Source organism: Pristiophorus japonicus, chromosome 2 (assembly GCF_044704955.1).
Source record: "Pristiophorus japonicus isolate sPriJap1 chromosome 2, sPriJap1.hap1, whole genome shotgun sequence".
Lineage (NCBI taxonomy): Eukaryota > Metazoa > Chordata > Chondrichthyes > Pristiophoridae > Pristiophorus > Pristiophorus japonicus.
The window spans coordinates 375,185,491-375,211,274 of NC_091978.1; the positions used below are offsets into that span (position 1 = coordinate 375,185,491).

At 44.5% G+C, this 25,784-nt stretch overlaps 2 protein-coding genes across 2 annotated transcripts in view; both read left to right on the forward strand.

Moving 5' to 3' along the window:
* Positions 1 to 4,772, forward strand: part of srp72 (signal recognition particle 72) — a 51,753-nt gene extending 46,981 nt beyond the window's left edge. Inside the window, exons 18-19 of the mRNA XM_070873224.1 lie at positions 270 to 429; positions 4,508 to 4,772. Coding sequence (XP_070729325.1) covers positions 270 to 429; positions 4,508 to 4,676 — 329 coding nt within the window. The 3' untranslated portion in view covers positions 4,677 to 4,772. The remainder of the gene's footprint in view (positions 1 to 269; positions 430 to 4,507) is intronic.
* A 3,311-nt stretch (positions 4,773 to 8,083) lies between these two features.
* LOC139235135 (ADP-ribosylation factor-like protein 9) lies at positions 8,084 to 25,066 on the forward strand. The gene is made up of 4 exons (XM_070866349.1): positions 8,084 to 8,393; positions 18,989 to 19,157; positions 22,270 to 22,445; positions 23,287 to 25,066. Exons 1-4 carry the CDS (start codon positions 8,232 to 8,234, stop codon positions 23,458 to 23,460), a joined length of 681 nt encoding a protein of 226 aa, XP_070722450.1. The 5' UTR covers positions 8,084 to 8,231; the 3' UTR covers positions 23,461 to 25,066.
* The last annotated feature ends 718 nt before the right edge of the window (positions 25,067 to 25,784 follow it).

Genomic DNA, 25,784 nt, shown 5'->3' on the forward strand with positions numbered 1-25,784 from the left:
GTGGGGAGAACATTGTCACACTGCACCGCAGGAAGGAGCTGCCCCAGTGTTCCCAGCTGGGACCCAGCAGCATTGTTGTGCTGGCCACTGAAGCCTCTTAAATGGAGAACAATTTTGGGAGTAAAGAAACTAACCTGGAAAAGCCTGTCAATTACAACCTCAAAGTTTAAGGGGAAACAGCTAATTCGAATGTTCACAATGATTCCACTTTATTGAGCTAAACCAATAAGCACAAGGGATATCCATCATGTTCATCTTTTATTGTGTAGGTAAACTGCCCAAAAATTATGATCCCAAAGTGCCTCCAGATCCAGAAAGATGGCTTCCCATGCGGGAACGCTCATACTATCGCGGGAGAAAGAAGGGGAAGAAGAAGGAACCAATAGGGAAAGGAACTCAAGGAGCAACACCAAGTGCAGCGGCTGAACTGTGAGTGTTTGCCGGGCTGGGACTCTTGCAATGAACCAACAGTAAAGAATACTGTACAGTGAGTGGGTGTTTGGCAAACAACGGGGAAGGAATCTGATAGCATTGGGGTAGTAGCCTCCTTCTGTGCTGTAAGATTCCAAGATTCTAACTGCGCACAGTTCTGATCCTTTTCTTCTATGATTCTATGGTATTGGAGTGGCCTGTGTTTGGGGTATCTGGCCCATAACATTTAGATCCATGTTTCTGTTAATTTGCATATATCTCTAGTTGCTGCTACTAACATATCTTTGATAAATCCTAAATCAGAATACAATCAGTGAGGCAATAGCCCTTTCCGAACCTCCTGGCTCACAAAATTTAAACAAGACAAACCAGCAATGAGTGCAAATAGGTCTAAATTGCCTGGGATACGTGGAGGCCTCTGGCCACATGTAGCCCAAAGCGCTCAGTCTGGACGCAGTTGATGAAAAGTAAAACCATGATACAGGGTAGTGAGCTGAGGTTACAAAGAGGGTAACTTGGCCTCTTCCAGAATTAACTGAGATCATGGAGTGATAATTGATATAGAAAGGAACAGATGAATTTCATGTTTTACTCATACAGAACTCCATCAGAAGGGATAAGAACATAAGAATTAGGAACAGGAGTAGGACATCTAGCCCCTCGAGCCTGCTCCGCCATTCAACAAGATCATGGCTGATCTGGCCGTGGACTCAGCTCCACTTACCCACCCGCTCCCCGTAACCCTTAATTCCCTTATTGGTTAAAAATCTATCTATCTGTGATTTGAATATATTCAATGGGCTAGCCTCAACTGCTTCCCTGGGCAGAGAATTCCACAGATTCACAACCCTCTGGGAGAAGAAATTCCTTCTCAACTCGGTTTTAAATTGGCTCCCCCGTATTTTGAGGCTGTGCCCCCTAGTTCTAGTCTCCCTGACCAGTGGGAACAACCTCTCTGCCTCTATCTTGTCTATCCCTTTCATTATTTTAAATGTTTCTATAAGATCACCCCGCATCCTTCTGAACTCCAACAAGTAAAGACCCAGTCTACTCAATCTATCATCATCAGGTAACCCCCTCATCTCCGGAATCAGCCTAGTGAATCGTCTCTGTACCCCCTCCAAAGATAGTATATCCTTCCTTAAGTAAGGTGACCAAAACTGCACACAGTACTCCAGGTGTGGCCTCACCAATACCCTGTACAGTTGCAGCAGGACCTCCCTACTTCTGTATTCCATCTCTCCCGCAATGAAGGCCAACATTCCATTCGCCTTCCTGATTACCTGCTGCACCTGCAAACTAACTTTTTGGGATTCAGGTCCGAGGGCCTCCTCGTAGGACTGCTCCTGGGCACGGCCAAGGGTGCCATCAGCCGGACCAGGCAGCGGGCGGTCGAGGGGGTCGTTCAGCCAGACTGCCTGCCTCTCTTCCACGCATACATCCGGTCCAGGGTGTCCTTGGAGATGGAGCACGCGGTGTCCACCGGTACGCTCGCGGCCTTCCGCGAGAGGTGGGCACCGGAGGGACCGGAGTGCATCATCACGCCCGGCAACCAAATTTTAATTTGATTTTATGTTTTTTAAGTTAAATTGTTTTAATTGCCGGTGCTTTTAGTGTCCCCCTCCCTTTTTATAGGGGGCACTTGGAGAAAAATTCAATTCTGTGCCAAAAAAAAAAGGCATTGTAAATGTTGGTGTTTTCCCCCAGATCGGGGGGCACCGTTTAATGTTTTTGTTTACTCCTAAAAGAGTTTCATGCACAAGGAGGGGCACGGTTTAATGTTTTATGTTTACTCCAAAAAGAGTTTCATGCACAAGGACCCCAGGTCCCTCTGCACCGCAACATGTTGTAATTTCTCCCCATTTAAATAATATTCCCTTTTACTGTTTTTTTTTTCCCCAAGGTGGATGACCTCACACTTTCCGACATTGTATTCCATCTGCCAAACCTTAGCCCATTCGCTTAACCAATCTAAATCTCTTTGCAGCCTCTCTGTGTCCTCTACACAACCCGCTTTCCCACTAATCTTTGTGTCATCTGCAAATTTTGTTACACTACACTCTGTCCCCTCTTCCAAGTCATCTATGTATATTGTAAACAGTTGTGGTCCCAGCACCGATCCCTGTGACACACCACTAACCACCGATTTCCAACCCGAAAAGGACCCATTTATCCCGACTCTCTGCTTTCTGTTAGCCAGCCAATTCTCGATCTATGCTAATACATTTCCTCTGACTCCACGTACCTTTATCTTCTGCAGTAACCTTTTGTGTGGCACCTTATCGAATGCCTTTTGGAAATCTAAATACACCACATCTATCGGTACACCTCTATCCACCATGCTCGTTATATCCTCAAAGAATTCCAGTAAATTAGTTAAACATGATTTCCCCTTCATGAATCCATGTTGCATCTGCTTGATTGCACTATTCCTATCTAGATGTCCCGCTATTTCTTCCTTAATGATAGTTTCAAGCATTTTCCCCACGACAGATGTTAAACTAACCGGCCTATAGTTACCTGCCTTTTGTCTGCCCCCTTTTTTAAACAGAGGCGTTATATTAGCTACTTTCCAATCCGATGGCACCTCCCCAGAGTCCAGAGAATTTTGGTAGATTATAACGAATGCATCTGCTATAACTTCCGCCATCTCTTTTAATACCCTGGGATGCATTTCATCAGGACCAGGGGACTTGTCTACCTTGAGATCCATTAGCCTGTCCAGCACTACCCCCCTAGTGATAGTGATTGTCTCAAGGTCCTCCCTTCCCACATTCCCCGTGACCAGCAATTTGTGGCATGGTTTTTGTGTCTTCCACTGTGAAGACCGAAGCAAAATAATTGTTTAAGGTCTCAGCCATTTCCACATTTCCCATTATTAAATCCCCCTTCTCATCTTCTAAGGGACCAACATTTACTTTAGTCACTCTTTGCCGTTTTATATATCGGTAAAAGCTTTTACTATCTGTTTTTATGTTTTGCGCAAGTTTACTTTCGTAATCTAGCTTTCGTTTCTTTATTGCTTTCTTAGTCATTCTTTGCTGTCGTTTAAAATTTCCCACTAACCTTGGCCACCTTATACGCATTGGTTTTTAATTTGATACTCTAAACCTTGCTAGTTTCAGTGGGACACTGCACTTGATCGAGGTAATGCAGTGAGGGAAATGCCAAGGTTCCTCCTGATGTGGCTTTCGGATGGTTCGTTCTGGAATGTGGGGTTGAGGACAAGATTAGTCATAGAAGTGATGTCTTCACTCATCATCTACACTCAGATGAAGAATAGTTTGTGTTCTATAAATCAGGACATAGAATACAAGTGCAAGGAAGTTATCGTAAATTTATTCAAGGCAATGGTTAGGCCACAGTTAAAGTAATTTGTTCAGTTTTGGGTGTCCCATTCTGGAAGGGCATTAAAGCCAGAGAGTGCCTACAGTGTAGATTCACCAGGATGATGCCAGGAATGGGAAACTTTAGTAATGAGGAGGGACTGGAGATGCTGAGACTTTCAGCTGGAGTTGAGAAGGCTGAGGAGATCAAATAGAATTTTTTAAAAAAAATGAATAGTTTTGATGGGATGAATAGGGAAAGACTAATTCCTCTGTTTAGGAAGTCAGTGATGGAATTGTCAATTTAAAGTCATTGAGCGGTTCAGAGAAATCTCTGGAGCAAGAAATCCTTTGCCACAGGAAATGGCTGAAGCAGGCCATTCCATTTTTGAACAGAAAAGTGGATAAACATTTGATGCGAGGGAAGATGCAGGATTATGGGAAGAGAGCAGAGCAGTGGGATTAGTTTTGGATTAGCAGAGAACCAGCACATAAGCTGAAGGGCTGTCAATTTCTGTGGATCTTTGGCCTTTTGAGCAGGTTAATAGCAACTCACTATCGGATGGACCATGTGGCTTAATACAGAAATGAATGCTTAGATTTAGAATTTTCTTTTAGTACTTAACTCTTAAACCAGTTTAATTAATTTAACGCACATGATGTTTGTAATGGCTCTGCAAGCTGATTGAGTTGGTTTAGTTGCTGCACTTTGTAACCCAGGTTAATGTTTACTCTGCCTTTTACTCCAGTGATGCCAGCAAGACTGTGAGCAGCCCACCCACATCCCCACGGCCTGGCATCGCAGCAGCAGTCGCATCTTCCAGCAACATTGTGCCCCCTCGACAACAGAAGCCTTCCGCTGCCTCCAAGAAAAAACAGCAACAGAAAAAGAAAAAGGGTGGAAAAGGGGGGTGGTGACACTTGGATTGTGTTCTGCATGTGCTAAATAATCAGTGTATGACACAATGTAGTGTTACGGAAGCTTTAGTAATAAAGGACTCAATGTGAAGGCCATTTAAATGTTCGAATACGTTTAATTTATACCAGATGCAGTCTGTATACTGGTGCACACACAGGCCACTGGACACAGGACTTGAGAACCAAATAAGTAATTCATATCAGCATTCATCTTTATCTCAGTTCAGATTCCTGACAGACACTGAAGCTTCGACCAGGATTGTCACCAGACTCTTAAAGTAGAGTTTACATCAGAAGTTGTGTTGTGCTAACTTATGGAATGTCACTCAGTTAACTTACTGCTTAAAACATTGGTGAAATGCAAGTGCTCAATAACTCTGCCCCAGCTTGGAATGTTAGGTGCCTTATAGTGTTTATGGTAGAATTTTCATTGTTGAGAATTCTTTGTGGAACTTTTAAAATGTGAAAATGGTTCAATTGCATTTACCAGGTATTCTACTCCTAGTTGTGAAGGTATATAAATAAATGACCCTGGCGTTTATTTACTCGGAACTGAGAGTGTTGCTTTATGCTGTTACCAACCAGTTACATTCTGGGTTTAAGGAGATGCTCGAAGTGCTCCTTCCAGCGGCCACTGACTGCCTGTCTGGCCTTGATGAGCACCTCTTCGTCTTGGCTCTCAGTGGAAATGGACCTTGGGTTCTTGGGCCGGAGGTGGTCTTGACTGTGCTAAAAAATGTGATTGTCGGCTAGTTGCTGGATTCCTGCGCTTTTTCCACCCACCATCTGTTCTTTAGGTCACAAGTTTTTTGTTGGACCTCGGCCTTCAGTTGTCTGTAGATCTGCTTTCTTTTACTCAAGTTGTAGTGTTGTTTCTAATTCAAAAATGCCTTGCGTTTGCAGTTTATTAGCTCCTGGATCATTCTCATCGAACCAGTCGTGATGTTTGCTGGTAGAGTAACCAGGAGTCTCTTTGCAGGTACTAGTTATGGTGGACTTGAGGGCAGACCAGGCGCTGTGGACACACTGCGGCTCCGGATCATTGGAAGTCGTCGGGTTGGCTGAGAGGTGATGGTTGAACTTTCTTTGAGTGCTTCAGTGTTGATTTTTCTGCGGCTGCACTTCTGTTGCCCCCGCCATTTTGAGGCTACGTTGATGGAGATAACAGAGCGAATTAGGCGGTGATCAGTCCAGCAGTCGTCGGCTCCTGTCATGGCACGAGTGATGCTGATTAACTTGTGGTCCCTCGCTCGGACGATGACGTAGTCTAGCAGATGCCAGTGCCTAGAGCGAGGGTGTGGCCAGGAAGCCTTGTACTTGTTGGTTATGACAAGACCATGTTCTAAGCATTTTGGCAGAAGGAGGATATAATTGGAGTTGGTTTTCCCGAGGTCTCTGTCCTTTCCAATTCTGGAACTCTGCAAATTCACTGGCAGGATAGGCGCCCCAATGTCAGTGTTCTCAGGTCAACATCCCCAGCATCGAGGCACTGACCACGCTCCGATGGTCAGGCCACATTGTCCGCATGCCCGATACTAGACTCCCAAAACAAATGCTCTGTTCCGAGCTACATCACAGCAGATGGCAGAGGAAACACTTCAAGGACACCCTCAAAGCCTCCTTTTAAAAAAATGTAACATCCCCACCAACTCTTGGGAATCCCTGTCCCAAGATCGCTCAAAGTGGAGGAGAAACATTCAGGAAGGCGCCAAACATTTCGAGTCTCTCTGCCAAGTACAAACAGCGGAAGGAGCGTACGACAAATCAGGCACCCCCTCCCCCTCTCTCTCCAACCACCGTCTGCCCCTGTGACAGAGACTGTAGATCCCACATTGGACTTATCAGTCACCTGAGAACTCCTTTTAGTGTGGAAGCAAGTCATCCTCGACTCCGAGGGACTGCCCGAGAAGACGACATTATGGGTTTATCACAATGGTGTCAATTTCTGATTTTCAGTCTGACAGATTCTTTTTATTAACATTTGAGTTTTGGAAATAAATAAATGATTCTTTTACAGGTGGGGCTTTACTCTTCAAGATGCTAATCTGTGATGAGTCAAAGAGGATCAAAAGAAACAGTACAAAACCTTAAGAATTTTACAGCAGCTGTTGTGTCTGTCATGGTCATTTCAATTTGCTTTTGGGAGGCATAAGGGTCTTTTATATTGGTCAGATTCCGGGAACCTGCTATCAGCATTTAGATGACTAAATCCAGTTTCTGTAGAGTTGGTTTTACCTGGGTCTGCTACCAGCCACTGGAAGGAGGATTTGGAAACCTAAAGCTGGGGTTCTGGCTCACTGATGCTGGGACCTAAGCTTGCAATAATGGTAGTGGGACAACAGGTAACATTGCAGGGTTTAAGAAACGACAGATTAGAGGAGACTTTATAGGCAAACCTTCAATGCAATTAAAGAATCAAAGTCAAGATTTTCTGTTCAAGCATTTTAATGATCTGCTCCAAAATGTAAATGTATTTAAATTGATAATCCCCAGTCATCATTCCTGTACTACAATGCAAACACCTTGGGAGAAAATGGGTCAATTGGTCATTTAAAAACACCATTTTGGGTGGTGTCAATAATGTTAAAAATTATTTTTTGATAACATTGTTGGGAAAGCTGGGTTTGTTCAAATAAGAGCTTAAAACAATGGCAATATTCTGAAAAACTGCTGAAAACAAAAGAGCACAAGTTGAGGCACCACGTATATTCTCAGAAGAACTGTTAAGGACACTTTTAAAATCTGCACACTGCTGATTGCAGTGCGACAGAGATGTGGCAAATAATGAGTAAGTTTATGGGAAAAAAGTGAGATAATTACGAGAATGGGCAGCACAACGAATGTTAATGATGGGTAAACTTCAATTTAAATGGACAGGGCTGTGTAGCACATTGAATGTCTGTGTTCCCCGGGCGAGGGCTGGGTTACACTGGGCTGGAGTTGGGAAAGCTGGGTGGGGCCAGGTTGGATAAAGCCGGGTTAAGGTGAGCTGGGCTGGGTGAAGGGGCATAGTTTCAGAATAAAGGGTCGCCCATTTAAAACTGAGATGAAGAGGAATTTTTTCTCTGAGGGTTGTGAATCTGTGGAATTCTCCTCCCCAGAGAGCTGTGGAGGCTGGGTCATTGAATATATTTAAGGTGGAGATAGACAGATTTTTGAACGATAAGGGAGTTGGAGCTGAGACCAAGATCAGATCAGCCAAATGGTCTATTCCTGCTCCTGTTTCTTATGTTCTCATGGAAGGCCGGCTGGGGTTGGGTTAGGTGAGCTGGGCGGGGTTAAGCCAGGCTTGGTCTGGTTCAGTTGGGTTAAAGGGGGCTGGGCCGGGTTAAAGGGGGCCGGGCGGGGCTGGGATGAGTTGGGTTAAGGCGGGCCGGGCCGGGCCGGGTTGGGTTAAAGCGGGCGGGGCGGCCTGCTCTCGGGCTGACGGCGGCCCCGGTCACAATGCGGCGGCGGCCCCGCTCACAGAGGCCGGGGTGGGGTGGCGGGGCGGAGCTGCAGCGCCCCGCCCGCCCGCCCGCTTGTCGCTGACTCGGGGCTGGATCTTGCTGTGCGATGCTGGAGCAGGTTTACCGGGCCGGCCTGCTCGGGGCGGCCGTGGCGCTGGCCGGGGTCATCCTTTACGCCGCTTGGGACAAAATCTTCGGCGATAAGCCGGAGGACTTAGCGCCGGTGGCGGGAGCCGGAGCCGGAGTGAGAGCCGGAGCCGGAGTGGAGGTGAGAGCCGGAGTGAGAGCCGGGGTTCGGGCGCTCGGGGAAGGCAGTGCGCAGGGTGCCAGTGGCTCTGGGGGCAGACTGGAAGGGGAAGGGAAGGGATTGGGAGGAGAGGAGAGGAGAAGGGAGGAGAGGAGAGGAGAAGGGAAGGGAGGGGAGAGGAGAAGGGAAGGGAAGGGGGAGGGAAGGGAACGGAGGAGAGGGGAGGGAAGGGATTGGGAGAGGAGGAGAGGAGAGGAGAGGAGAAGGGGAGGGGAAAGGGGAGGGAAGGAGGGGGGAGAGAGGGGAGGGAAGGGGGGGAGAGAGGGGAGGGAAGGGGGGGAGAGAGGGGAGGGAAGGGGGGGAGAGAGGGGAGGGAAGAGAGGGGAGGGGAGGGGAGGGAAGAGAGGGGAGGGAAGGGGGGGAGGAGAGGGGAGGGAAGGGGGGGAGGAGAGGGGAGGGAAGGGGGGGAACGGAGGAGGGGAGGGGAGGGAAGGGAAGGGCCGGGCGGCCTCAGCTTTCCTTTTTGTTGATCTGCAGCACATTTGCTGAACGCTTTCAAGGCCCAGTATTGCAAGCCAGCTCTTTGCTATTAATATATTGAGTTTAATTCTATATTGTAGTTCTTACTATTTATGCAAATATTGGTAACCTTTTCCCATATCTGCATAATTTCATCCATAAAAAGTTAACAGGTCATCACTTACAGAAAATATCAGTCTGCTTTACTTCCGGGTTTTATAAACTTTCCTCTTCACCTGCCCCTCGGTCCTCAGCGATTCTCATTCCAGAGCTTGCCATTTTTTCTTGACTCCTTACTGTGCTACACCTGGACAGGCCTGTACCTCACTGCGGAGTGTGTCCTGCACAAGAACCAGTTCCAGAGGGAACAAGTCTAACTTGTTTTCCTTTTTATAACTAAAAAAAAAACTAACTTTATGGTAACCAAGGCGAATTATAAGAGATTTGCAGAATGAGCTACTTTTCAATTTTGGGCTCATTGCTTCAATATGGCCGCCAGGCGTGGCTCACTTCTGAGTCAGGAGGTTGAGGGGTTAAGTCCCACTCCAGAGACTTGAGCACAAATCCAGGCTGACATTCCAGTGCAGTACTGAGGGAGTGCCGCACTGTCGGAGGGGCAGTACTGAGGGAGTGCCGCACTGTCGGAGGGGCAGTACTGAGGGAGCGCCGCACTGTCGGAGGGGCAGTACTGAGGAAGTGTCACAAGGGCAGTACTGAGGGAACTCCGCTGCACTGTCAGAGGGGCAGTACTGAAGGAGCGCTGCACTGTCAGAGGGGCAGGAGTGAGGGAGTGCTGCACTGTTGGGGGGGCAGTAGTGAGGGAGTGCTGCACTGTCAGAGGAGTAGTAGTGAGAGAGTGCCGCACTGTCGGGAGGGGCAGTACTGAGGGAGCACCACACTGTCGGAGGGGCATTACTGAGGGCGGTGTTGTCTTTCGGATGAGGTGTTAAACTGAGGCCCTCTGCCCTCTCAGGAGGACGTAAAAGATCCCATGTCACTATTTTGAAGGAAAGCAATGGCGTTATCTGCTGTGTCCTGGCCAATATTTATCCTCAATCAGCATCTAAAACAGACTATCTGGTCATTATTACATTTGTGGGAGCTTGCTGTGCGTAAATTGGCTGCCGCATTTCCTACATTACAACAGTGACTGCACTTCAAAAACAACTTCATTGGCTGTGAAGCGCTTTGGGGCTTCCGGTGGTTGTGAAAGGCGCTATATAAATGCTACATAGCATGAGAAATTCTTGGCAAGTAAAATCAAGGAAAACCCCAAGATGTTTTATAAATATATTAAGAGTAAGAGGATAACTAAAGAAAGGATAGGGCCTATTAGAGAGCATGAGGGTACTCTGTGTGTGGAAGCGGAAGATGTGGATATGGTTCGGAATAATTGTTTACTTTGTGTCTGTTCTCACAAAAGAGAGGGGCAATACAGATACTGCTATCGAGGAGGAGTGTGAAATATTAGATGAAATAAAAATACTGAGAGGAGGTATTAAGGGATTTAGCAGCTTTGAAAGTATCCCAGGCTGTTGAGCGAAGCAAAAGAGGGAATAGCAGAGGCTTTGACCATCATTTTCCAATCCTCTCTGGCTTCAGGTGTGGTGCCAGAGGACTGCTAATGTGGTACCATTGTTTAAGAAGAGTGAAAGGGATAGACCGAGTAATTACAGGCCAGTCAGCCTAACCTCAGTTGTGGGAAAATTATTGGAAAAAATCCTGAAGGACAGGATAAATCTACATTTAGAAAGACATGGGTTAATCAGGGACAGTCAGCACGGATTTGTTAAGGGAAGGTCATGTCTGACTGGATTGAATTTTTCGAGGAGGTAACCAGGAGGGTTGATGAGGGCAAAGCGTATGCTGTAGTGTATATGGATTTTAGCAAAGCTTTTGATAAGGTCCCACATGGCAGACTGGTCATGAAAGTAAAAGCCCATGGGATCCAGGGCAAAGTGGCAAGTTAGATCCAAAATTGGCTCAGAGGCAGGAAGCAAAGGGTAATGGTTGATGGGTGTTTTTGTGACTGGAAGGATGTTTCCAGTGGGGTTCCGCAGGGCTCAGTGCTAGGTCCTTTGCTTTTTGTGATATACATCAATGATCTGGACTTGAATGTTGGAGGTATGATTAAGAAGTTTGCAGGTGATACAAAAATCGGCTGTGTGGTTGATAATGAAGAAAGCTGTAGACTGCAGGAAGATATTAATCAACTGGTCAGGTGGGCAGAACAGTGGCAAATGGAATTTAATCCGGGGAAGTGTGAGGTAATGCATTTGGGGAGGTCTAACCAGGAAAGGGAATACACATTAAATGGTAGGTCACTGAGAAGTGTAGAGGAACAGAGGGACCTGGGAGTGCAGGTCCACAGATCCCTGAAGGTAGCAGGCCAGGTAGATAAGGTGGTTAAGAAGGCACACGGAATGCTTGCATTTATTAACCGAGGTATAGAATATAAGGGCAGGTGGGTTATGCTTGAACTGTATAAAACACTGGTTAGACCACAGCTGGAGTACTGCGTGCAGTTCTGATCACCACATTACAGGAAGGATGTGATTGCACTGGAGAGGGTACAGAGGAGATTTATGAGGATGTTGCCGGGAGTGGAGAATCTTCGCTACGAGGACAGATTGGATAGGCTGAGTTTGTTTTCCTTGGAACAGAGTCAGCTGAGGGGAGACTTCATTGAGGTGTATAAAATTATGAGGTGTCTAAATATAGTGGATAGAAAGGGCTTATTTCCCTTAGCAGAAGGGTCAACAACCAGGGGCATAAATTTAAAGTAATTGGTATGTTTAGAGAGGATTTGAGGGGAAATGTCTTTACCCAGAGGGTGGTGGGGATCTGGAACTCACTGCCTGAAAGGGTGGTAGAGGCAGAAACCCTCACCACATTTTAAAAAGTACTTGGATGTGCACTTGAAATGCTGTGGCCTGCAGGATTTCGGACCTGGAGCTGGAAAGTGGGATTAGGTTGGATAGCCTCTTGTCGGCCGGCACAGAAACAATGGACTGAAATGGCCTCCTTCCGTGCTATAAACTTCTATGATAGTCTTTCTTCCTTAAAGGCAGCTTAATGCTCACTATAATTGGCCCAACCTCTGAAAAGTGCCAGTGTGACAATTCTACTTTCAATACCTGTCCTGGGTGTAGCTTTTCTGAATAAGATTACCAGACCTTATTGAATTGTGGGTGGTTTGTGCTGTGAGCTCATGTCCACTCGGAAGTGGGTGGCAATTTCTCAACGTATTTCACTTCAGACCCTGAAACCAGCAGGTAACGGATTGAGACTCAGGTCCCAGATGTGAATATAGGTGCTAATACTAAGTGACATTTTTAGGGTAAGTCACTGACGGTAAATGGCCTCACTCCTATAATTGTGGTTCCTTCTAGATAAATTTTGCTGATAGTGATCAGGTTTCTTGAAAGGAAAAAATTTTTCAGTTGGTACAGGGTAGCAGTATTTGAGATCCCATTAATAAGGGTTAATACTACAATAGATCTTTTCCATTGGGAAAGATAGCCACTTCTGAGGTACAACAGTGACAAGAGGAAGGAATCTCGGACTTCTTCAGAATAAAGCAGCATTAGCAAGATAAAGAGCCATCAGTGAACTGCATCTACACTTCTCTGCCAACACTGGCCATTAATTCTTCTCAGAGTCAAAGGCACAGGAAATGATTCTGAGGACTGAAGGATATTGCAGGGGATATTATTAAAATGGTGGAATGGGGTTAAAAAAGTGTCAAATAGAATTCAATGTCAATAAATGTGTGGCGGTACATTTTGGTTTAAAAAAAAGAAGAGTAATAATTACACTTGAATGGTGGAAAGTGTCGTGGAAGAGTAGAGAGACATGAGGGTTCAGGGTCAGGAGACATTAAAAGCAGGTCCTCAAATGGATAAGGCCGTTAAAAAAAGTTAATGAAATCCTGAATTTTATGTGGAGAGGTATAGAGTATAAAAGTTGAGATGTAATCTATGTGTAACTATAGTAAGAATACAGTTAGAGTACTGTGTGCAGTGTTGGGCTCCACACTAGCAAGGATACAGAGGCAGCACAGAATCACCAGGATACTTCCTGGTGCGAAGAAATCTAGATACAAAGACTTCAAAAATTGGAGTCCGATTTCTTCCCTGTATTATCAGTTCAAAACACGTTGCTGTTCTAACTCAGTGAATCCACTGGATGGCTGAATCACGGATCTGGAAGACATCAGTCTGGATGTTTCAGTGACCGACTTTATTTACACAAGTGAGAAGGGCGGTTCCAGCCTGCCAGATTTTGTTTAAATGTAGTTTTAATCTACAAGCTGAAACTTGCTCCGTGCACAGCCTTTGTATGTTTAAAATTTGTCAGTCTATGGCCATGACCAACAGCACAAATGTCAATAATTGGTCACAAAGTTGACAAGTTTAGCCATAAATGGGTGAAGTGAAGAATGGAAAACTGTTGCACTGTTGCAATATTTGTCTATAGTGAGAGAGAGCTTTACTCTGTGCCGAAACAAGTTGTGTCTGAGCTAGGAGTGCTTGAAGCTGACTCTGTGTCCAAATTCCCCAGCGTTATCATCCCTCAACATGAGAACAAGGTTCACAAAAAAAGATAATTAAATTTATACTTTTTTGACCTGTCTGGTAGGGTAAGAACATTGCCTGAACTTTCAACATGTGCTGCTGGCTGGAAGTGTGAAGGCAGAAAATGGCCATATAATGCTCCACATTTTCACTTATGCCAGTATTACAGGAGCACAAGATAATTCCATTTGGTTCATCTGAATTCATCCAGAGCTGACCCTGCTCCCAATGCAGAATCTAATTGGTTCTTAAACAATTGCAGGGTTTTCGCCTCCTCTGCTCTGGGAGTTTATCTCATATATTGATCACTCTGTGTGTGAACAGTCGGTTCTAAATTTTCCTGTTTCTAGCTTCACCTGTGATCCTATTGGCCTGTTCTCATGATTTAATTTAAAGTCATTGTCCAAGTTACCGTTTCCATATCATAGAAACATAGAAAATAGGTGCAGGAGCAGGCCATTCAGCCCTTCTAGCCTGCACCGCCATTCAATGAGTTCATGGCTGAACATGAAACTTCAGTACTCCCTTCCTGCTTTCTCGCCATAACCCTTGATCCCCCGAGTAGTAAGGACTTCATCTAACTCCCTTTTGAATATATTTAGTGAATTGGCCTCAACTACTTTCTGTGGTAGAGAATTCCACAGGTTCACCACTCTCTGGGTGAAGAAGTTTCTCCTCATCTTGGTCCTAAATGGCTTACCCCTTATCCTCAGACTGTGACCCCTGGTTCTGGACTTCCCCAACATTGGGGACATTCTTCCTGCATTTAACCTGTCTAAACCCATCAGAATTTTAAACGTTTCTATGAGGTCCCCTCTCATTCTTCTGAACTCCAGTGAATACAAGCCCAGTTGATCCAGTCTTTCTTGATAGGTCAGTCCCGCCATCCCGGGAATCAGTCTGGTGAATCTTCGCTGCACTCCCTCAATAGCAAGAATGTCCTTCCTCAAGTTAGGAGACCAAAACTGTACACAATACTCCAGGTGTGGCCTCACCAAGGCCCTGTACAACTGTAGCAACACCTCCCTGCCCCTGTATTCAAATCCCCTCGCTATGATGGCCAACATGCCATTTGCTTTCTTAACCGCCTGCTGTACCTGCATGCCAACCTTCAATGACTGATGTACCATGACACCCAGGTCTTGTTGCACCTTCCCTTTTCCTAATCTGTCACCATTCAGATAATAGTCTGTCTCTCTGTTTTTACCACCAAAGTGGATAACCTCACATTTATCCACATTATACTTCATCTGCCATGCATTTGCCCACTCACCTAACCTATCCAAGTCACTCTGCAGCCTAATAGCATCCTCCTCGCAGCTCACACTGCCACCCAACTTAGTGTCATCCGCAAATTTGGAGATACTGCATTTAATCCCCTCGTCTAAATCATTAATGTACAATGTAAACAGCTGGGGCCCCAGCACAGAACCTTGCGGCACCCCACTAGTCACTGCCTGCCATTCTGAAAAGTACCCGTTTACTCCTACTCTTTGCTTCCTGTCTGACAACCAGTTCTCAATCCACGTCAGCACACTACCCCCAATCCCATGTGCTTTTACTTTGCACATTAATCTCTTGTGTGGGACCTTGTCGAAAGCCTTCTGAAAGTCCAAATATACCACATCAACTGGTTCTCCTTTGTCCACTTTATTGGAAACATCCTCAAAAAATTCCAGAAGATTTGTCAAGCATGATTTCCCTTTCATAAATCCATGCTGACTTGGACCTATCATGTCACCATTTTCCAGATGCACTGCTATGACATCCTTAATAATTGATTCCATCATTTTACCCACGACTGAGGTCAGGCTGACCGGTCTATAATTCCCTGTTTTCTCTCTCCCTTCTTTTTTAAAAAGTGGGGTTACATTGGTTACCCTCCACTCCATAGGAACTGATCCAGAGTCAATGGAATGTTGGAAAATGACTGTCAATGCATCCGCTATTTCCAAGGCCACCTCCTTAAGTACTCTGGGATGCAGTCCATCAGGCCCTGGGGATTTATCGGCCTTCAATCCCATCAATTTCCCCAACACAATTTCCCGACTAATAAAGATTTCCCTCAGTTCCCCCTCCTTACTAGACCCTCTGACCCCTTTTATATCCGGAAGGTTGTTTGTATCTTCCTTAGTGAATACCGAACCAAAGTACTTGTTCAATTGGTCTGCCATTTCTTTGTTCCCCGTTATGACTTCCCCTGATTCTGACTGCAAGGGACCTACGTTTGTCTTTACTAACCTTTTTCTCTTTACATACCTATAGAAACTTTTGCAATCCACCTTAATGTTCCCTGCAAGCTTCTTCTCGTACTCCATTTTCCCTGCCCTAATCAAACCCTTTGTCCTCCTCTGCTGAGTTCTAAATTTCTCCCAGTCCCCAGGTTCGCTGCTATTTCTGGCCAATTTGTATGCCACTTCCTTGGCTTTAATACTATCCCTGATTTCCCTAGATAGCCACGGTTGAGCCACCTTCCCTTTTTTATTTTTACGCCAGACAGGAATGTACAATTGTTGTAATTCATCCATGCGGTCTCTAAATGTCTGCCATTGCCCATCCACAGTCAACCCCCTAAGTATCATTCGCCAATCTATCCTAGCCAATTCACGCCTCATACCTTCAAAGTTACCCTTCTTTAAGTTCTGGACCATGGTCTCTGAATTTACTGTTTCATTCTCCATCCTAATGCAGAATTCCACCATATTATGGTCACTCTTCCCCAAGGGGCCTCGCACAATGAGATTGCTAATTAATCCTCTCTCATTACACAACACCCAGTCTAAGATGGCCTCCCCCCTAGTTGGTTCCTCAACATACTGGTCGAGAAAACCATCCCTTATGCACTCCAGGAAATCCTCCTCCACCGTATTGCTTCCAGTTTGGCTAGCCCAATCTATGTGCATATTAAAGTCACCCATTATAACTGCTACACCTTTATTGCATGCACCCCTAATTTCCTGTTTGATGCCCTCCCCAACATCCCTATTACTGTTTGGAGGTCTGTACACAACTCCTACTAACGTTTTTTGCCCTTTGGTGTTCTGCAGCTCTACCCATATAGATTCCACATCATCCAAGCTAATGTCTTTCCTAACTATTGCATTAATCTCCTCTTTAACAAACAATGCTACCCCACCTCCTTTTCCCTTTACTCTATCCTTCCTGAGTGTCGAATACCCCTGAATGTTGAGTTCCCAGCCCTGATCATCCTGGAGCCACGTCTCCGTAATCCCAATCACATCATATTTATTAACATCTATTTGCACAGTTAATTCAACCACCTTATTGCGGATACTCCTTGCATTAAGACACAAAGCCTTCAGGCTTGTTTTTTTAACACCCTTTGTCCTTTTAGAATTTTGCTGTACAGTGGCCCTTTTTGTTCTTTGCCTTGGGTTTCTCCGCCCTCCACTTTTCCTCATCTCCTTTCTGTCTTTTGCTTTTGCCTCCTTTTTGTTTCCCTCTGTCTCCCTGCATTGGTTCCCATCCCCCTGCCATATTAGTTTAAATCCTCCCCAACAGCACTAGCAAACACTCCCCCTAGGACATTGGTTCCGGTCCAGCCCAGGTGCAGACCGTCCGGTTTGTACTGGTCCCACCTCCCCCAGAACCGGTCCCAATGCCCCAGGAATTTGAATCCCTCCCTGCTGCACCACTGCTCAAGCCACGTATTCATCTGCGCTATCCTGCGATTCCTACTCTGACTATCACGTGGCACTGGTAGCAATCCCGAGATTACTACTTTTGAGGTCCTACTTTTTAATTTAGCTCCTAGCTCCTTAAATTCGTTTCGTAGGACCTCATCCCTTTTTTTTACCTATGTCGTTGGTACCAATGTGCACCACGACAACTGGCTGTTCTCCCTCCCATTTCAGAATGTCCTGCACCCGCTCCGAGACATCCTTGACCCTTGCACCAGGGAGGCAATATACCATCCTGGAGTCTCGGTTGCGGCTGCAGAAACGCCTATCTATTCCCCTTACAATTGAATCCCCTATCACTATCGCTCTCCCACTCTTTTTCCTGCCCTCCTGTGCAACAGAGCCAGCCACGGTGCCATGAACTTGGCTGCTGCTGCCTTCCCCTGATGAGTCATCCCCCTCAACAGTACTCAAAGCAGCGTATCTGTTTTGCAGGGGGATGACCACAGGGGACCCCTGCACTACCTTTCTTGCACTACTCTTCCTGCTGGTCTTCCATTCCCTATCTGGCTGTGGACCCTTTCCCTGCGGTAAGACCAACTCGCTACACGTGATACTCACGTCATTCTCAGCATCGTTAATTATCCTTAATTATCTTATCACTCTACAATTGTTGTATTAATCCAGTGATTCTAAAAGATCACCTCTCTCAGACATGTCCCTTCTAGGCTGAATACTCCACTATTTCTTCATAATTGAGATGTCTAACACCGGGGATTACTCTGCACACCTCCAGTGCTTCACTGACCAGAACTCAACATAGGATTCAAAGTGTGGTTGGTGCAGTTTGATCATGACTTCCTCAGTCTTGTATTCTGTTGTTTCACTACACAATTTAACTTTCTGTTGTCTTTGTTGATTGCTCTGCATTGGTAGGACATGTTCAGTGTCAAGTCTCCTGGGTCTCTTTCAACTTCATTCTTATCCATTTTCCTTTCTATGTGCAGTACTTTGCATTTATCTGCATTAAACTTCAGCTGCCATTGTTCCGCCCACATACTTATCTTGTCCAAATCATTCTGTTTTCTTTTTTTAGCTGCCTTGTCCAATTGCACAACCCCTGCTGAATCTCCACAACTTTGAGTTTGACGAGTAGGCTTGTGTGGAACTTTGTCTAGGTGTACTATGTCACAGGGCTTTCCACAATCCACTTGGGTTGTCACTTCCTCAAAGAAGTCGAGGTTGGTCAAGCACAATCTTCCCTTTCTCAATCTACATTGGCTCCAGTATTATCGAGATAATCTTCAAGTTTACTCCTGATAATCGATTCCATTATTTTAGGTGGAATAATGGGTCTGTCGTTGCTTATGTTCAGTTGTCCTTTCTTAATATGGACACCACATTGGCCTGTTTCCAATATATTGGTACCGATCCACTGCTTGGTGATAACTAGGGTACTGGTTTCAGAAATAACGACAACATCTTGTATCTATATAGCGCCTTTAACGTAGTAAAACATCCCGAGGTGCTTCACAGGAGTATTCTACAACAAAAAATTTGACATAAGGAGAAATTCAGGCAGGTGACCAAAAGCTTGGTCAAAGAGGTAAGTTTTAAGGAGCATCTTAAAGGAGGGTAGCGAGGCGGAGAGATTTAGGCAGGGAGTTCCAGAGCATGGGGCCTAGACACAGAAGGCACGGCCTTCTGATAAAACAAACTATTTTGCTAACCTGAGTACTTGTGTAACCATTTATCAATTTAAGCAGATGCTTATGACTGAACAACTAATATAAATTCACTTTGTCACATCTGAAATATTTTGCAAAAGGCCAAGTTCACCTTTGGAAGTTTCTCAAATAATTTAAACTTTTTTTTTAAGGACGATGAAAACGTGAAACAAATTCTTGTAGTTGGTCTTGATGGCGCAGGGAAGACGAGCGTTCTGCACAATCTATCTAACAACACAGTCAAAAGGAGTGATGGGCCTACCATGATGTTTAACTGTGTGTGTGTTAAGACTGAAGAAGCTGAATTAGAATTTCTAGAGAGTAAGTCAAAATGTTAACCAGTTAACACCCCTCAATGCAGAGAATACTCTATGGGTAATTGTGGAGAGGAAAAATAATGATTCACACTTAAAGAAGCATCATTCCATTCTGAAGGTCTTCATACATGGGAAGACCTTATTTCTTTTTACTGGTCAATCTCCGATAGCCTTGCCCATGGTTACTGAGAGGAAATAGTGGGCCAGTTACCTAGCTAGAAAGGTCAGGAGAAATGGGTGGGGATTCTGATCATCAGGTCCCTGTACCTTTTAACGTTGCCCCAGAATTTCCAGGCCTCTCCTTGGGAGTGGGAGTCGTACTGCTCCTGACGCCCCTCCCCACCCAGAGTATTCCTGGTCTCCAGCTTCATTCTCCATGTGAGTCCCTGGGCTTCCAGGTAGGCCCCCAGGGTCTTCCGATGGAACCAGAGCTTTTAATGTAAGAGGATATTACTATTTATCTCGGTCAAGGTTAGAATGTCCCAGACCCCACATGTCCAGCTAGTTTGCCTGCCACTTCCTCCGAGCGGTTAATCCTGGAACTACTATTTTATCTGTCATTTAGCTGTAGCTATAACATTCTAAACGAATTGCTACAAATGAGTTTCAACCAAGATTACCAGTGTTGGAAATACGACAATCTGTTTATAACAGTGGCTACTAACATTAGCCACAGTCGCTAAAACATCAGTCGCTAAAATAAGATAATATTCTTAAACACATTAATACCAGCATTTAAAAAGATGATATTTTGTAGCAACAAGTCAGAGTTACTGCAGACTGAGATAAAATAGCAGCTCCGGGAACACCCTCTCTGCTGCTCCACAATTTCAGGCTGTCTGTATCTGAAACTGCTTGTCCTTTATGTTTGTGTCACCTAACCATGAGCTGTCACAAGGAGGGCTGGAGTGGCGAATCGTGGCATATTTTGAGAGTGATGAAAGCCAGTTGTTACAACAATTTTATTGGCTGTTTGTTTATTTTTATTAATTTGAATGTATTTGACAGTTGTTCAAGTTGATAATCCAGGAATGATGGGTGTGACACAGAGCAGTCTGGAGAAAGCGGAGCGGGAACAGGTCAATAAAGCTGTAAGGAACAAATATGGCTTTCTAGGATTTAGAAATAGGGGCAAAGAGGTCATGTTAAACCTGTATAAATAATTGCTTAGGCCACAGTTAGAATATTGTCTCATTTTGGATGCCTTTCTTTAGGAAGGATTTCAAGGCTATGTTGAGGGGACAAATAAATTCACTTGAATGATCCAGGAACGCGAGGCTTCAGTAATAAAGAGGAACGAGAGAAACTTCTTTATTAAAATAAACCTCATTTAAACAAGGTTAAGAGAAAATTTGATAGGTGGTCAAACTGTGAAGGTTTAAGATCGGGTAAATAGGGAAGATCGATTATTGCTGGTCTGTGAACTAGAGGGCATGAAATTTAAGTTCATCACCAAAAGGACGAAGGTAGAGCTTTGGAGAACTGTATTTTATGCAGAGGGTGGATGAAATTCCTGGCCAAAAATAGCAATGAAAGCAGAATCCATAACAGTTTTTAAAAGGGATGTGGATAAATACTTAAAGTAAAAATTAAAGGGTTATAGAACCATAGAAAATAGGTGCAGGAGTAGGCCATTCGGCCCTTCGAGCCTGCACCACCATTCAATGAGTTCATGGCTGAACATGCAACTTCAGTACCCCATTCCTGCTTTCTCGCCATACCCCTTGATCCCCCTAGTAGTAAGGACTACAACTAACTCCTTTTTGAATATATTTAGTGAATTGGCCTCAACAACTTTCTGTGGTAGAGAATTCCACAGGTTCACCACTCTCTGGGTGAAGAAGTTTCTCCTCATCTCGGTCCTAAATGGCTTACCCCTTATCTTTAGACTGTGACCCCTGGTTCTGGACTTCCCCAACATTGGGAACATTCTTCCTGCATCTAACCTGTCTAAACCCATCAGAATTTTAAACGTTTCTATGAGATCCCCTCTCATTCTTCTGAACTCCAGTGAATACAAGCCCAGTTGATCCAGTCTTTCTTGATACGTCAGTCCCGCCATCCCGGGAATCAGTCTGGTGAACCTTCGCTGCACTCTCTCAAAAGCAAGAATGTCCTTCCTCAAGTTAGGAGACAAAAACTGTACACAATACTCCAGGTGTGGCCTCACCAAGGCCCTGTACAACTGTAGTAATACCTCCCTGACCCTGTACTCAAATCCCCTCGCTATGAAGGTCAACATGCCATTTGCTTTCTTAACCGCCTGCTGTACCTGCATGCCAACCTTCAATGACTGATGTACCATGACACCCAGGTCTCGTTGCACCTCCCCTTTTCCTAATCTGTCACCATTCAGATAACAGTCTGTCTCTCTGTTTTTACCACCAAAGTGGATAACCTCACATTTATCCACATTATACTTCATCTGCCATGCATTTGCTCACTCACCTAACCTATCAAAGTCACTCTGCAGCCTCATAGCATCCTCCTCGCAGCTCACACTGCCACCTAACTTAGTGTCATCCGCAAATTTGGAGATACTACATTTAATCCCCTCGTCTAAATCATTAATGTACAATGTAAACAGCTGGGGCCCCAGCACAGAACCTTGCGGTACCCCACTAGTCACTGCCTGCCATTCTGAAAAGTATCCATTTACTCCTACTCTTTGCTTCCTGTCTGACAACCAGTTCTCAATCCATGTCAGCACACTACCCCCAATCCCATGTGCTTTAACTTTGCACATTAATCTCTTGTGTGGGACCTTGTCGAAAGCCTTCTGAAAGTCCAAATACACCACATCAACTGGTTCCCCCTTGTCCACTCTACTGGAAACATCCTCAAAAAATTCCAGAAGATTTGTCAAGAATGATTTCCCTTTCACAAATCCATGCTGACTTGGACCTATCATGTCACCTCTTTCCAAATAAGAAAAGCAGAAGGGAATGGGACTAAGATCGAGCACCAGCAGGATGGTCCAAATGATCTTTGGTGTTGCAGGATTCTCTGATTCTAATGTAAAAAAAAATGAATATAACTAAATTAGGCTAGATATTTTAACATGCTGTAATTTGCATACTGGTTTGCTGTATCATCTATTGTGTTTTCTCTGGAAGTTGGTGGTGGTGAATCGCTACGTCACTTTTGGTCCTGTCATCTACCTCGGTCACGGGCTCTGGTTTACGTGGTGGATTCAGCAGACCACAGTCGGATGCCACTTGCTAAAAAGGAGCTTCACCAACTGGTCCAAGGAGATGCAACAATTCCTGTTGTTGTTTTAGCCAACAAGCAGGTATGTGCATCACTAGTTTTCACAAAACGAGGAAAACTGGAATTGAATGGAAAGATGAATTTAATCTTTTTTGAGCAGATTTTCCTGCATTTGCTGTGCCCAGGAAATCTGCCCAGATACAAGACCAGGACAATCTGCCCCTACATGAGGCTCACATGGCTTCTTGGGATTGACCAAAAAGCCTGAGTATGTCTGGCCGACTGTGTTGCTCCTTGAGCTACTGTTAATTATGCACAGACATAACTGTCGGTGTATTCTTTCCAGACTTCAATTTTGCAGCATTATTTTGCAAGCTAATTTAATGGCAAATGTTTTTTTTTTACAACGAAAGAGACTAAAAATATTCATCCCAAAGATTCTTGGCCACCTTCCCCCGCTGTAAGTGCGGCTTCGCGGGAATGCCCCTCCACAGATAAGTTAAGGAAATATACTGAAAAAATGAGTGGAACTCAGTGGTAATAGCAACGGGCCTTGAGGGTGCGCTGCTCAGGTAACACCTGTAGCAGTATTTTGATCACCAACTTTCAAACGTGGGATGTGGAAGTTATGTTGGGGAAGTGGAAGGTTAGCCATTGAATTAAATTGACCTATTGTGCACAATATGGAGTAGGAAGAATGTTATGTACATGTCCATTGCCTTGGTTTGCCGATCATCGATGTATTCAACATTTTAGGTGCTGCGTATTTCATGTTGCTCTGGTTTAGAGCCTTCTCCATATGTTTTATCGTGTCCCTGTTTTCCAGGAATTACCAATTAATTTAGAACCCGTAACAAAATGTTAAAGGGCTGATTTAAATGTCTGTAAGATACTAACATTATGTTATCATTATTGTCTTTCAGGATCTTGAAGGTGCCTGGACCATCTCCGAGATCCATGAGCAACTTTCCCTCGCGGAGTTAGGTGATGAAAGGAAGCTTTTTCTCATTGGAACCCATGTCATAGAAGATGGGTCACAAATACCAACAAGCGTACAAGATGCCAAGGAACTAATTGCCCAGCTGGTGATGTGCTAAGGAGTGAATTTGCACATAATTCTCTCAAATCTAACTTGCATCACTGGCCTTTCATCATATTCTTTGATGTAATATTTTTACTAAAGCACTATCTGGTCACATTTATTGCGTGATGTAGAAACTGATTTTTTGAATCTAAAGAAATAGTTGTAAAAACAAATTTGGGTTTGGAAAAAATATATACGTTTTGCATAGTGATTATATATTTTGCACCTGATTGCGCATTTAAGGATATACTATTAGAAACAGCTAAGTGGAGTTTTGTAATAAAAAATCACTGTACACCTTTCTATTTTATCATTTGCTCCAAGAGTCACATTGTATATTTCTAATTTAGTGACTGCTGGGACTGAAGGACCCTTCATGTCTGATCCAGTAGTTGGATTTACAGCCTGAAATCTGTGCACACCTGTTCAACTCAGAAATACAGAGAACTGCAGGTTATTATAGTCACTGTACTCAAGCAAAACATACTCGCCTTCAATTGAGAATAGTGAAATATTTTGGTTTAAGCAGAGGAACATTATAATCTTACAGAATTATTGAAGGAAGGTAATGCATTTAATCTACGTTTTATCGCTGATGAGTCCACATCTAATATATGACCCAGAGTATACTGCTCTGTTCATAGGTGCAATGCTGGAACTGAAGATTTTCCATGTTTTTTTTACTATAAGGTACTAACATTGGGTTATCATTATTGTCTTTGGGATGGGCGTGGGGGGGGGCAGAACTTTCACCCCGACTAGTCTTTGGGTCCTGGGGTCATTTGGATATTGGAGGTGGGAACCTTGGCCACTGTCGGCAAATCCTGCTGAACTGGGGGCCTGCCATAGTGTAGGGGTGAAGGTTGGGCCGCACACTGCTCCTCGATACGAGGGGCCACCGATGATAATGATGATGATGAGGGGTTAAGGCAGCCTCTTTGGGCTGTGCAGACTATCACTGAGTAACTGTAAGGCAGTGAAGCCCTAAAGAAATTCATGCATCTCCCTGCTTCTGCCCTTGGTAAACCAGAGATCCGAGATTGACAGACGTTCAGCCTGGCAGTGACACAGGGTGGGGAGAGATGTTGGAGACATAGTTTCCCCATTTGCATTCACTTTCCATATGTAGATGGCACAGTGTCCATCGCTGGGAAGCAGGAAATGGGGAGATGCCGAGAAAGCCTAGCAATTTTACATTCTACCTGCCCCAAATCCACTGGGCAGGCAAAGGAATCCAGGCCACTCTCTATTCAAAACGGACTTTGCAAATCAGGGGCCGATTACTAAAACTTTATCTGTGGTTTAAGTAAAATATTAAAGATGCTTTTGTGTGGCTTTATGCAGTTTTATTTCCTTTGCTTTTCTCCTTTAAGATTGTCCCTAAATTTGAATTGTTGCCCTTGTTGAGAACAATGAATAGTCCAATTATCAGGCATCGTATTAGATTCTATTAATATTCCATGGTCAGGTTATCGAGTACAAACCCCTCCCAGAATCGTTTAAACTACTAGCATGAGGTGACAGTCAAAAACTCCTAATCTAGATTAGTCCAAGATAATTGTCTCTGTCCTTGCAAAATTTCTTCCAGATAGTGGGGGAAATCACGGTCCAAAAATCCTGGAACCAGGTTGTTCTGAGCGATATAGCTAGCCCTGGTGCTGCAGTGATGTAATGCAGTGAGAGTAAATGCTTTTTCTGTTCTCTGAGCAGCTGACAGATAAGCAGAGAAGTAGATTCCTTTTGCAGACAACAGGGATTCTTTTACGAAGTGGTATAAATATTTGATTATATTTAAGGTGAGCTATGGGAACTTTTGTCAATGACCTTAAATCTGTGTCCACTGGTTACTGACCCTTCTGCTGCTGGAAACGATTTCTCCTTATTTAGTCGTGTCAAAACCATCGATGATTTTGACACATCAATCAAATCTTCCCTTAACCTCTTCTAAGGAGAACAACCCCAGTTTCTCCACATAACTGAAGTCTTTCATCCCTGGTACTCATCTCGTCTCTTCTGCACCCTCTCTAAAGCCTTCACATCCTTCCTAAAGTGTGGTGCCCAGAATTGGACACAGTACTCCAGCCTAACCGGTGTTTTATGGAGGTTTAGCACAACTTCCTTGCTTTGGTACTCTGTTCTATTTATAAAGCCAAGGATTCTGTGTGTCTTTTTTTAAACAGCCTTCTCAACCTGTCCTGGCACCTTCACAGACTTGTGTACTTACACCCCCAAGTCTCTCTGTTTCTGCACCCCCTTTAAAATTGTACTATTTAGTTCATATTGCCTCCTCTCATTCTTGCTATCAAAATGAATCACTTCTATGTATTATATTTCATC